The sequence below is a fragment of the Pristiophorus japonicus genome, chromosome 13, assembly GCF_044704955.1.
Source record: "Pristiophorus japonicus isolate sPriJap1 chromosome 13, sPriJap1.hap1, whole genome shotgun sequence".
NCBI lineage: Eukaryota > Metazoa > Chordata > Chondrichthyes > Pristiophoridae > Pristiophorus > Pristiophorus japonicus.
In genome coordinates, this window is record NC_091989.1 from 162,699,164 (window position 1) to 162,711,905 (window position 12,742).

Sequence of the window (12,742 nt, forward strand, 5' to 3'; positions counted from 1 at the left end):
GAAGATCTGCATAATTTCCTTCCATAGTGTAAACATGGGGAAGACAATAGTCCGATAATGGCTGTGAGTCAGTCCCATAGTTTGAGCAAGTGCTCTCCCATTGGCTTGAAAGCCCCATGCTTCGGGCTGACTCTGTCTCACCATTGGCCCTCCGGTGTTCTCCCCCGTCCAATCACTGCTCTGCCAAGGTCAAACTGTATCGGTTTCAATTCACAGCACAGACTGATCCCACAGCCCTTTTCCTTCTGGGTAAAATGAGGGGGTTTTCATCCGCCCCAACAGAAGGATGGAGTACAAAAGCAGGGAGGTCCTGCTGCAACTGTATAGGGTATTGGTAAGGCCGCACCTGGAGTACTGCGTGCAGTTTTGGTCACCTTACTTAAGGAAGGATATACTGGCTTTGGAGGGGGTACAGAGACGATTCACTAGGCTGATTCCGGAGATGAGGGGGTTACCTTATGATGATAGATTGAATAGACTGGGTCGTTACTCATTGGCGTTCAGAAGGATGAGGAGTGATCTTATAGAAACATTTAAAATCATGAAAGGGATAGACAGGATAGAGGCAGAGCGGTTGTTTCCACTGGTAGGGGAGACTAGAACTAGGGGGCACAGCCTCAAAATATGGAGGAGCCAATTTAAAACCGAGTTGAGAAGGAATTTCTTCTCCCAGAGGGTTGTGAATCTGTGGAATTCTCTGCCCAAGGAAGCAGTTGAGGCTAGCTCATTGAATGTATTCAAGTCACAGATAGATAGATTTTTAACCAATAAGGGAATTAAGGGTTATGGAGAGAGGGCGGGTAAGTGGAGCTGAGTCCACGGTCAAATCAGCCATGATCTTATTGAATGGCAGAGCAGGCTCGAGGGACTAGATGGCCTACTCCTGTTCCTAATTCTTATGTTCTTATGTTCTTGTGTAAATTAGGGCAAGATTTTCCCCAAGCAGTTTTGTCGGAGCACTGACCTCAAGCACGCCGACTTTGCGCGCTGGAAACGGCGCCGGGAAAAACTCGCCCTATCCTGGCCGCTGTGTACAGTCACCGGAGTCCTGGTGTCGATGGTGAGGTGGGGTGGGGGTGGGGGGGCGGAGCCAAACGCCCGCGCCGAAAATAGTGCCGGCACCTTCGCGCATGCGCAGTGGTGCCGGCCCCGCAGTGCGCGCATGCGTAGTAGAGAGAAAAAACTCACCACTCTGCCATTTTTAAAGAGCATCGCAGCCCCGATGAAAAGCACAGCAGCTTCTCCCATCGCTCGGCGGGCTCTGGCTCTCACCCCACCCCCGCGATGAAATGCGCAGATCCAACTTCTCCAGTGTGTCTTCCCTCCCCTATCCCAGGCCGAATGGCCTCACACACAGGCCGGCCTGCTGTCTTTCCCGGGCAGACTTTAAAGATAAGGTAGGATTTACTTCTTTTTTTATTGTATTTTATTGGTTTGAGCTTTTCCTTAATGTTTGCTGCTTGGTTGTTGAGGTCCTCTCCAGTTCCCTACTCTCCCCTATCTCTGCTCTAATGTCTGCCGAATGTGCACTGCTTTTTCTTAACTGCCCACAAGGTTTTTCAGAGCTGGTCACATATGCTGACCTAAGTGGGTTTGGAGTACGTTTTTGCTGGCCAAAGTGGCATAAATGGCCAAAACTGGCGTAAGCGTCTGGGAACACCCCCTTTTGAGAAAAAAAAACTGACCTAAAAAAAATCGTACCTAACTGACTTACTCTGGAGCAAATCTTTTTGGGAAAATGGCATTTTCTAACTTCGGCCAAAAAAACCAACTTACTCCAAAAAAATTGATGCAGGTCATGGCCAATGTAGGGCATAGTTAAGGGGCTGAATGCCTGTTTCAGGCACTTGCCTGGGACGCCTAAGCAAGGGCCCTGCGCATTCGACAGTAAGGCCAACGCCTGCGCAGGTTGGGCACAGGCTCTCCCACTGCTAAATTGGCCTGTCCCAGGAGCAACAACAACAACTTGTATTTATATAGTGCCTTTAACGTAGTGAAATATCCGAAGGCACTTCACAGGAGTATTATGAGATAGAAAATTTGACACCAAGTTGCATAACTAGAAATTAGCGCAGCTGGCCAAAAGCTTGGTCAACGAGGTAGGTTTTAAGGAGCGTCTTGAAGAAAGAAAGAAAGGTGGAGAGGTTTAGGCAGGGAATTCCAGAGCTTTTGGCCTTGGCAACAGAAGACATGGCCACCAATGGTTGAGCGATTATAATCAGGGATGCTCAAGAGGGCAGAATTAGAGGAGCGCAAAACATCCCGCGAGGGTTGGGGCTGGACCATGGAGCCATGGAGGGATTTGAAAATAAGGATGAAAATTTTGAAATCGAGGCATTGCTTAACCAGAAGCCAATGTTGGTCAGCGAGCACAGGGGTGATGGGTGAGCAGGACTTGGCACGAGTTAGGACAAGGGCTGCCGGGTTTTGGATCACTAGTTTACGTAGGGTAGAATGTACAAGGCCACCCTGGAGTGCATTGGAATAGTTAAGTCTAGAGATAACAAAGGCATGGATGAGGACTGAGGCAAGGGCGCAGATGAGCAATTTTACAGAGGTGGAAATAGGCGGTCTTAGTTATGCTGCGGATATGTGCCCGAAAGCTCATTTCCGGGTCAAATATAACACCAAGGTTGCAAACAGTCTGGTTCAGCCCCAGACAGAAGTTGGGGAGATGGAGTCATTGGCTAGGGAATGGAGTTAGTGGCGGGGACCGAAAACAATGGCTTTGGTCTTCCCAATATTGAATTGGAGAAAAATTTCTGCTCATCCAGAACTGGATGTCGGATAAGCAGTCTGACAATTTAGAGACCGTGGAGGGGTCGAGAGAGGTGGTAGTGAGGTAGAGCTGGGTGTTATCAGCGTACAAGTAAACATCAGGCACAAATGACAGGAAATATTTTATATAATGCATTCCTGTAACTTGTGAATATTTACGCAGATGTATTAAACATTTGGGAGAATTCCTGCAGGGTTTCGGCTGAAGTGCGGCGGAAATCCTAGAGAAACAGCAGATACGGCCCGGAGTTTTGCTGGCTGGGAGTATGAGTCAGAAATGGAGGCATCTGCATCTATAATTTCTTTTGTCCATTGAATTGAATGAAAAGAAAATTGTGGAGAGCATGTGCCTAAATTCCCAGTTTGTGTCCCCGGCTGGTGAAGTTTCATGCTGGGTGTGCACATTCATAAAGTTACCCAGGTTAGATGCAGGAAGAATGTTCCCGATGTTGGGGAAATCCAGAACCAGAGGTCACAGTCTAAGGATAAGGAGTAAGGACCGAGATGAGGAGAAACTTCTTCATTCAGAGAGTTTGAGCATGTGGAGTTCTCTACCACAGAAAGTTGTTGAGGTCAGTTCGTTAGATATATTCAAAAGGGAGTTAGATGTGTCCCTTATGGCTAAAGGGATCAAGGGGTATGGAGAGAAAGCAGGAATGGGGTACTGAAATGCATGATCAGCCAGGATCATATTGAATGTTGGTGCAGGCTTAAAGGGCCGAATGGCCTACTCCTGCACCTATTTTCTATGTTTCTATGCCAAACAAAAATCTTGAAATCATACTAAAGCTGCCCTGTACATTCAACTATTCATCCATTTTTGATATTGCCATTCAAATACATTGAAAAAATGGCCTTTCTTGGAAATTTAGTAGGTAAAGACACTGCACTAAGTGGTATTGGCCCAGGCAGATGAAGAACGTCTCAGATTTGAATCCTGGCAAGTGTGGAGTTAATCAGTCTCAACTAGGGTGATGGTAGGGTAGTGCGACAGGCCTTGGTAATCTTGCTGTAGTGAAAGAAAAACTTGCGATTGCCATCCTATGACCCACTTGTGGAAATTGTGCACATGTGGACTTGAGGTAAGCATGGTTGAATAGTCTATTGATACTCACTATTTGGGCTATTCTGTGGAATGTTACTCCGGGATGAGCTACTTACCTTTGGAGCTGGGGCCTAAGAGGAGAAAATGTGAGGAAAAATCTATTTTAATTGTTTGTTACCTTTTATAAAATACAGAGTTGGGAACAAATATGGTCAGACTTCAAGACACAACAGCATACGCACTGAAGGAGAACGATGAATACGTGTACTGCCAGCCTGAAATATTATTTGAAGGTAACAACAACAACTTGTATTTATACAGCGCCTTTAACGTCGTAAAACGTCACAAGGCGCTTCACAGGAGCGTTAAACAAAATTTGACACCAAGCCACAAGGAGATATTAAGGAAGAAGCTTGGTCAAAAAGGTTTTAAGAAGCGTCTTAAAGGACGAAAGAGAGGTAGATAGAAAGGCGAAGAGGTTTAGGGAGGGAATTCCGGAACTTAGGCCTCGTTAGCTGAAGGCATGGATGCCAAAGGTGGAGCGATTAAAATTGGGGATGCGCAAGAGGCCAGAGTTGGAGGAAAGCAGAGATCTGTGAGGTTTTTTGGGCTGGAGGAGGTTAGAAAGATAGGGAGGGGAGAGTCCATGGAGTGATTTGAAATCAAGGATGAGAATTTTAAAATCAAGGCATTGCTAAACGGGGAACCAATGGCGTGAAAACATGTAGCATGAAACATAAAATAACATAACATTTAGACTTGGCAGCTCATCTGTATGTTCAAAGGTACAGAATTATTATTAAGGGTTTATTTATTAAATAGCCCAACCATAAAAAATAGATTCAAATTAATTTCACGACCTATTACTTTGTTTTCCAGGAATCGAGCTTCCTCGAATAAATTATGATTACAATGGCAAAAAGTACAGATACATTTATGCATCTAGCATTGCGTGGCGACCAATTCCAACAAAGGTAAAATATTAAACATAGATGTGAGTTGGACAAAGAGTAAATGGAGAATGCAATGACCGGCATTGGGTTACATGTGGCTTCTTCAGAAATGGCTACAATTTTTGCTTTTTACAAATGGGATCATTGAGTTGATCTGTGTCTTTAAAAATGTACGCTGATATTTGTCTTTATCCCTCCATTAAGTTTTCTATAAGGTGATGAATGACCATCTACAACTGAAAGCACAGCAGCAAAGGTTGGCCTTTACTTACCTGTCTCAGCAGGGCCCGAGGTGACCTGCATGTGGATCTGGTTTCAATGGCGGTCTAATGGGAGAGGGTTGCATTGTCTTTATGGGCGAGTTTTGTGTTTTCTTGGACGTTGATTGTCCATCCTGTGTGAATGTTGGTGTTGGTAAGCTAATCAGTTCTGGGGTGGTGGAAGAATCTGCATTCAATCCCTGGCATCATAGAGTGAGTACACATATATTTTCTGTCTTGGCAGCACATGCAAGGATACTTTTGTGTCCATAGCAATCTTGGAATAGATGTTCATAATAAGCTTCATAGATACCTGAATTTTGGAACTTCAAACCATAATCCCAAAGAGTACAATATTTTTGCCACTAGATGATGCTCTCTATCATTTCGTCTGGCTACCATAATAAATGATAGAGGGGATGATTTCTGCCCTTGGGTGTAAAACAGGTTCTATTATAGTTTGCACTGCTTTAAGATCCACCAGAATTGCAAGTGCTAATGCAATTTTTGTGTCTGACCTTATTTGCATAACAATTCCAGGCACTGGTTCTACACTCTAGGAGAGCGAAATTGAGCGCAAGTCGAATTTAAAGAAACAGCAACAATTATGGAGGCCCAGATGGGTACCGTTTTACTCCTTCAGGCCCCACAAGGAGAGTAATGCTCTCCCATGCCCCAGACTCCCACCTACCCTTCTGCAAGACACTCCCAGATCCCTTTCCCTAAATCCATAGTCATGCTGACAGACCAAGGGTCGCCTAATTTCTCAGAGGCTGCCATCCACTTCCTGCCTGGAATGGGAAGCAGATCAGTGGCATGAGGCCTGGGAGTTAAAATAGCCAGGGTCTCAAATCTTCTCCAGTCCACTCCCCCCGCCCCTCTCAATAATCTGAAATCTTATCCGAGACAAAACTTGACTGACTTAAAATGCTTGATAATATGAGAAATTTTCTTTTATATGTTAATATTTGTATTGCTTTCTTATACTGTTGCATTTTAAGGGTGTTCATTTTCTTTTTGGGAGCCAAATCTTTAACCTCTGCACATTCTGTGTGTCCTTGTATCAGGTATTAACAAAATGTGACTACAATATATGTGCAGAGTTAATCCAGTCCAGTTAATCGGTTCCCACGCCGATAGAATGCTGCAGCTGGGGTCTGAATTGTCTTTCCTGTGTTGCTGAAATCTTTTTTTCTACCGTACAGTTTATTATCGAGAAATTGACTGTCCTACTGGAGATAGATTTCCACTACATGCTGCTGTAAACATAAAACACAAATATTTTTCCAGATAATTAAATGTGATACTCAGACCAAAAGCTGCCTTGAGTGGATGGAAGAACATTGCTGGCCAGCAGAACCAGTGTTCGTCAAACCTCCAGGTGCCAAAGATGAGGATGATGGTAAGGGTTCTTTAACCTAAAGCAACTCAATGTCAGCAACCAATACAAGTATTGGAGAGGGTACCGCAGAAGCTTAAAGGCAAAAAAGCGCAAACTCTACAGTCTAGAATGAAGGTGAATGGGGGATGGGGTTGAGCTCATCCATGTAGATAAAGTGTAATGTATGAAATGATACAATGAACTCCGTACTGTGAGCCAGTGACTAGGTGTAACCTGGTCAGTCTTTAATGGCTTCCAGAAGTGAAGATACAAAGGTGAAGTTCAGGTTATATACTGGACCCAGCACGAGTGTACCTATGACCCTAGGACCTCCGACGGTAGTGTCCCCTGGTGGTGGGCAGACCTTATGTACATACATTACATAAAGTATTAAATGTTATACTTAAATTACATCCAGAATATTACTTGAAATTGAACCAGCAAAGTAGGGCTAGAGGACAGAAACTTGAACTGATGAGTAATGAAATTCAAACGGATACCAGGAAGAACTTGGAATAATCTGTCGGGCAGTGTAGTAAGTAAAGGCAGAAACAGAAGGGACGTTCAAAATGACTGGTCAATGGTGGCGTTAAAACGGGTGATTTTCAACTGTCGGCCATCCATTTCTCACTTGAAAACCTGGCTACCAGCAGTTGAAAATATGGTATCAACTTTTGGCAAGCCTTTAAAAGAACACCTTGCATTATGCAAACAGACTTCTACAACTGTTGTGGAAATCCGAATGCAACTTTCAAAGAGAAATGGGTGAGGCATGCACAGTGCATGCCAGTCCCAGTTTCTTCAGGCATTGAGAGGCCTAAACAGTGGTGCTTAAAGAAACCGCTGCAGGCCTCTCCCAGAAGTTACATTTTGGGCGTTTTTTAAAATATTTTTGTAGGGCCACGAAAATCTTCTGGCCTACTGCTGGCCCACATTTTGTACACAAATGACTAAAAGCTAATGCACAGGTACAAAAATTACTCAAAAAGGCTAATGGAATTTTGGCCTTTACCTCAAGGGGGTGTGAATTCAAATGCGAGGAAATAATGTTTCAGTTGTACAGAGCCTTGGTCAGGCCCCATCTGGAGCACTGTGTTCATTTTTTAACATGGAGCCTCAGAAAAGATATAAGAACAGAAAGTGCTGGAAATACTCAGCAGGTCAGGCAACATCTATGGAGAGAGAAACAGAGTTCATGTTTCAGATCAATGACCTCTCGTCAGAACCTGACCTGAAACATTAACTCTGTTTCTCTCTCCACAGATACTGCCTGACCTGCTGCGTATTTCCAGCATTTTCTGTTTTTATTTCAGATTTCTAGCATCCGCAGTATTTTGCTTTTGGCTCGGAAAAGATATATTGGCCTTGAATCTCCCTGTTCTCTTCCTTAGCCTTTCTAGCAAAAACAAGGGCATTTGATCCATAAACAAGGCAATCCATGACACACCGAGCACCTGTAGTCTGAAAACTGTGGATTTTGCAGAATAGAAGTTCTAACAAAAAGCTTGAGGTCATTTGACTGTTTGCAATGCCTTTTCCCTCAAACTACCCTCAAAAGTCCATATTCTTACACAGTTATGAGTTTTTTTTTACTTTCTTGCTGGAATACCTGATACCCGAGTTAAAGCATCCTGTTTACTTTATAATTAAAAGAGAAAATGCTAGATAAACTCAGCAGGTCAGGCAGCATCTGTGCAGAGAGAAACAGAGTTAACGTTTCAGGTCAATGACTAGAAACTTAGAAAATAGATGCAGGAATAGGCCATTCGGCCCTTCGAGCCTGCACCACCATTCAATAAGATCATGGCTGATCATTCACCTCAGTACCCTTTTCCTGCTTTCTCTCCATACCCCTTGATCCCCTTAGCCGTAAGGGCCATATCTAACTCGCTCTTGAATATATCCAATGAACTGGCATCAACAACTCTCTGCGGTAGGGAATTCCACAGGTTAACAACTCTGAGTGAAGAACTTTCTCTTCATCTCAGTCCTAAATGGCTTAGTCCTTATCCTTAGACTGTGTACCCTGGTTCTGGACTTCCCAACATTGGGAACATTCTTCCTGCATCTAACCTGCCCAGTCCCGTCAGAATTTTATATGTTTCTATGAGATCCCCTCTCATCTTTCTAAACTCCAGTGAATACAGGCTCAGTCGATCCAGTCTCCCCTCATATGTCAGTCCTGCCATCCTGGGAATCAGTCTGGTGAACCTTCGCTGCACTCCCTCAATAGCAAGAACATCCTTCCTCAGATTAGGACACCAAAACTGAACACAATATTCCAGGTGAGGCCTCACCAAGGCTCTGTACAACTGCAGTAAGACCTCTCTGCTCCTATACTCAAATCCCTTAGCTATGAAGGCCAACATACCATTTGCCTTCTTCACCACCTGCTGTACCTGCATGCCAACTTTCAATGACTGATGTACCATGACACCCAGGTCTCATTGCACCTCCCCTTTTCCTAATCTGCTGCCATTCAGTTAATATTCTGCCTTTGTGTTTTTGCCCACAAAATGGATAACTTCACATTTATCCACATTATACTGCATGTGCCATGCATTTGCCCACTCACCTAACCTGTCCAAATCACCCTGCAGCCTCTTAACATCCTCCTCACAGCTCACACTGCCACCCAGCTTAGTGTCATCTGCAAACTTGGAGATATTACACTCAATTCCTTCATCTAAATCATTGATGTATATTGTAAATAGCTGGGGTCCTAGCACTGAGCCCTGCGGCACCCCACTAGTCACTGCCTGCCATTCTGAAAAGGACTCGTTTATCCCGACTCTTTGCTTCCTGTCTGCCAACCAGTTCTCTATCCACGTCAGTACATTATCCCCAATACCATGTGCTTTAATTTTGCACACTAATCTCTTGTGTGGGACCTTGACAAATGCCTTTTGAAAGTCCAAATACACCACATTCACTGGTTGTCCCTTGTCCACTCTACTAGTTACATCCTCAAAAAATTCCAGTAGATTTGTCAAGCATGATTTTTCTTTCATAAATCCATGCCGACTTAGACCGATCTTGTCACTGCTTTCCAAATGTGCTGCTATTTCATCTTTAATAATTGATTCCAACATTTTCCCCACGACTGATGTCAGGCTAACCAGTCTATAATTACCCGTTTTCTCTCTCCCTCCTTTTTTAAAAAGTGGTTTTACGTTAGCTACCCTCCAATCCATAGGAACTGATCCAGAGTCGATAGACTGTTGGAAAACGATCACCAATGCATCCACTATTTCTAGGGCCACTTCCTTAAGTACTCTGGGATGCAGACTATCAGGCCCCGAGGATTTATCGGCCTTCAATCCCATCAATTTCCCGAACATAATTTCCCGACTAATAAGGATTTCCTTCAGTTCCTCCTTCTCACTAGACCCTCGGTCTCCTAGTATTTCCGGAAGGTTATTTGTGTCTTCCTTCGTTGTGTCTACTTTCATTAGAACTCGAAAAAAATTAGAAATGTAGTCATTTTTAAGCAAGTACAGAGGCAGGGAAAGGGGGAGGGGAGTTGAGAACTAAATGGAAGGTCTGTGATAGGGTGGAGGGCAGGAGTGATTAAATAGCACTGATGGTGCTAGGCAAAAGGGGGTGGTAATGGGACCAGTAAAGAAACAAGATGGGTCTAGAGGAGCTGGAAATGGCTGCAGCAGAACCATTAGCAGCACCTGCTCTCTGAAAGAAATGGATGCAGTGGTTACGTTTACTTTATATTTGGCAAGTTAAAATTACATTCACAGGTTGTGGTTATACAAAGACCTGGGATTCATAATCAGTTGGCAGAACTGCAAAGGGCAATCAGGTCAACACAACAAGTGAAATTTAGTTTGTTGTCTATACTGGCAAAACTCTAGTTATACTTTAAATGGCATTCATTATACCAGATTAAGCGTGCATTGACACGACAACTATATCCCTGGTATGTGGTAATTTACTTCACACTTTTGCTGCAGCTAAAATGGGCCAAAAATTGAGTTTGGAGGCTTCCCGTGGGCGTATGCCTCCGACCAAAAAAAAAAATCCAAATGTACCTGATGGTCCCGCTCCAACGAACACTTCGGGTCCGAGGCCTTGCTGCACAGCTCAGCACAGAGGCCCACGTATCCCAGGAGCTAAGCGCTTCCTGTGATCATGTGGGCCTGGACCACCAATCACAATGTAGTATTCTCAGTGATAGTGATGGGAGCTTCGAGCTCCCATTACTATCAATGGGAATACCCCAAAAAACAAATAAAACACAAACATAAATTTAAAAAATACTTCATTTTTTTTTTTAATTAATCGAAATTGCATTGAATGTTTGAAAGAAAATTTATTTTTTTGAATTTTTTAAAAGCATGTTTTAATTGTGTTAAAAAATAAACCGACCTTCATAGACCAGGTTTTTAATAACATTTATTTTTTTCTATTTATTAAAATTTACGCTGGTAAAAGCAGGCCTTATACTATGTAAGAGTTTGAAGGACATTCGCTGGGCAAGAGTAGGGCAAATAGCCCAAATCCATGCCCGCAAAGGACCTTCTCCCGGAGATGCGTGCGATCTGTCAAAAGACATTTTGACCGATCGCAAGTGCCGGGTTCGGGTGCATGAACATTGCGTGCCCAAACCCGGAACTTGCGGGGCCTCTTCGGGCACGTGCACACATCGTACACACCCGGAGAGGCCGCAATTTCAGAGCCAATATGAATGCAGCGTGAATCCAGATTCGGGGTCTAACCTGGCACTGCAGGAAAATGGCCTGAGATACCCCTGTGCTTTGAAGTCAGCTTGCGTTTTAATACCCAATTTACACTGCAAAAATTTAGTGTCAGTCGCAGCTGCAACAACTTTGCACAAAGACTAAACTTGAATTAACTATATTTTTAAATGATTATTAAATGTACAGAAAATATAAGCTTGCGTTTGAAATGCATTTTTCAGGTGTCCTACTTTCCTCCATCGTGTGCACTGATGCCGGGAAATCTTCATTGTTACTTGTACTTGATGCACAAACTTTCAAAGAACTGGGCCGTGCTTCAATTAGTGCTGATTTATTTCTTGACCTGCATGGCATATTCATTCCTGAAAAGGAGCAGAGTACAACAAAATAAAAATATATGGACTCCGAAGGAGAGGGTCAACTGAATACTTCTGATGAACTATCACTGTGTCTTTCAATTAAAACAACGCTGATAACTGCACAGAAACTGAAGGAAAGGAATGTGAGGCTCTCGCACTCTTACTATCTTCTCTGTGGATTACTGGAATCGAATTTCAATCAATAAGCCTGTGCAGTGAAGCAATCTTATTAAACTCATCCTCAATTAAGTCGTTTTATGATCAAAGTGCAAAGCTAGGTTAAAGATCAAAAGCGACTTTATATAATCATGGACATGTGAAATAGACTCACAGAAGGCAGCCTGAATTGAGGTTAATTGGTGCATTTAAAATGGAGCGGAATTGATATTTGTTCAGAAAGAGGGTTAAAGGTTATAGAGATATTGAAGTCCTACAACTTTTTAGGGGAAGGAATTTAGTATTAGTGGATCAACACCTCGTATAGAAAGGAAGTCTATTATAGAATAATTATATATACACTCTGGCTGGTGCTGACTTGATGGGCTAAATAGTCTTGCCCTGGTTTTTCTTTTCTTAGTGATATTGTTGACATTTTAAACTCTCTTAGTGGCAAGAGCATTTGATTTATTTTAATATTACAAGAATAAATACTATACAGCAATATAATAATCAATATTTTCAAAATAAATCTAAAATTTATGATTGAAATTGCACAAGGTTATGGAGTTGAACTATCCAGAATAGATTTAATCTGGAAGATGAGGCTTAGTTTGAAGCTGCAACAATGTAAGGATCAGCAATGATTAAAAAAGGATAGAGAGTAGAGTGAGAAAAGAGAGCAAATAGCATTGCAGGATAAAATACAGAAATGAAAAGATTTTGAAAAAGTCATGTGGAAAAGAAAGTGGATAGCAAAGTAAGCAGGGGGTGGGGGGGGGGGAAGGAAATAGATATTTTTAAAATATTAGATTATCTACTTGCAGTATAGCGTTCCTCTATCACTTGAATGTAGTTTGATTTCCACAAACAAATGATCAGGCTCAGACCCGCAATTATACTGCAGCTGCTCAGTGCAGTGTCAAAATTGGTACAAGTGGTGGTTGAGAATATCTGTAAGGATGGCTCTTGTGTAACATAGCTCGTGGCATGTGCAAAAACCACCAAATCAAGTGGAATGTAATTATAATCAGATACATATATGTACGAGGTGTGTTATTGATTTGAATACTGAAACATAGGTGGAGATGTCTGGAT

General features: G+C 42.9%; 1 protein-coding gene across 1 annotated transcript in view; it reads left to right on the plus strand.

Moving 5' to 3' along the window:
- LOC139278216 (beta,beta-carotene 15,15'-dioxygenase-like) overlaps nucleotides 1-11,520 on the plus strand; it is a 60,747-nt gene extending 49,227 nt beyond the window's left edge. Inside the window, 4 exon segments of the mRNA XM_070896863.1 lie at nucleotides 4,018-4,116; nucleotides 4,703-4,797; nucleotides 6,327-6,438; nucleotides 11,351-11,520. Coding sequence (XP_070752964.1) covers nucleotides 4,018-4,116; nucleotides 4,703-4,797; nucleotides 6,327-6,438; nucleotides 11,351-11,520 — 476 coding nt within the window.
- Nucleotides 11,521-12,742: the final 1,222 nt, after the last annotated feature.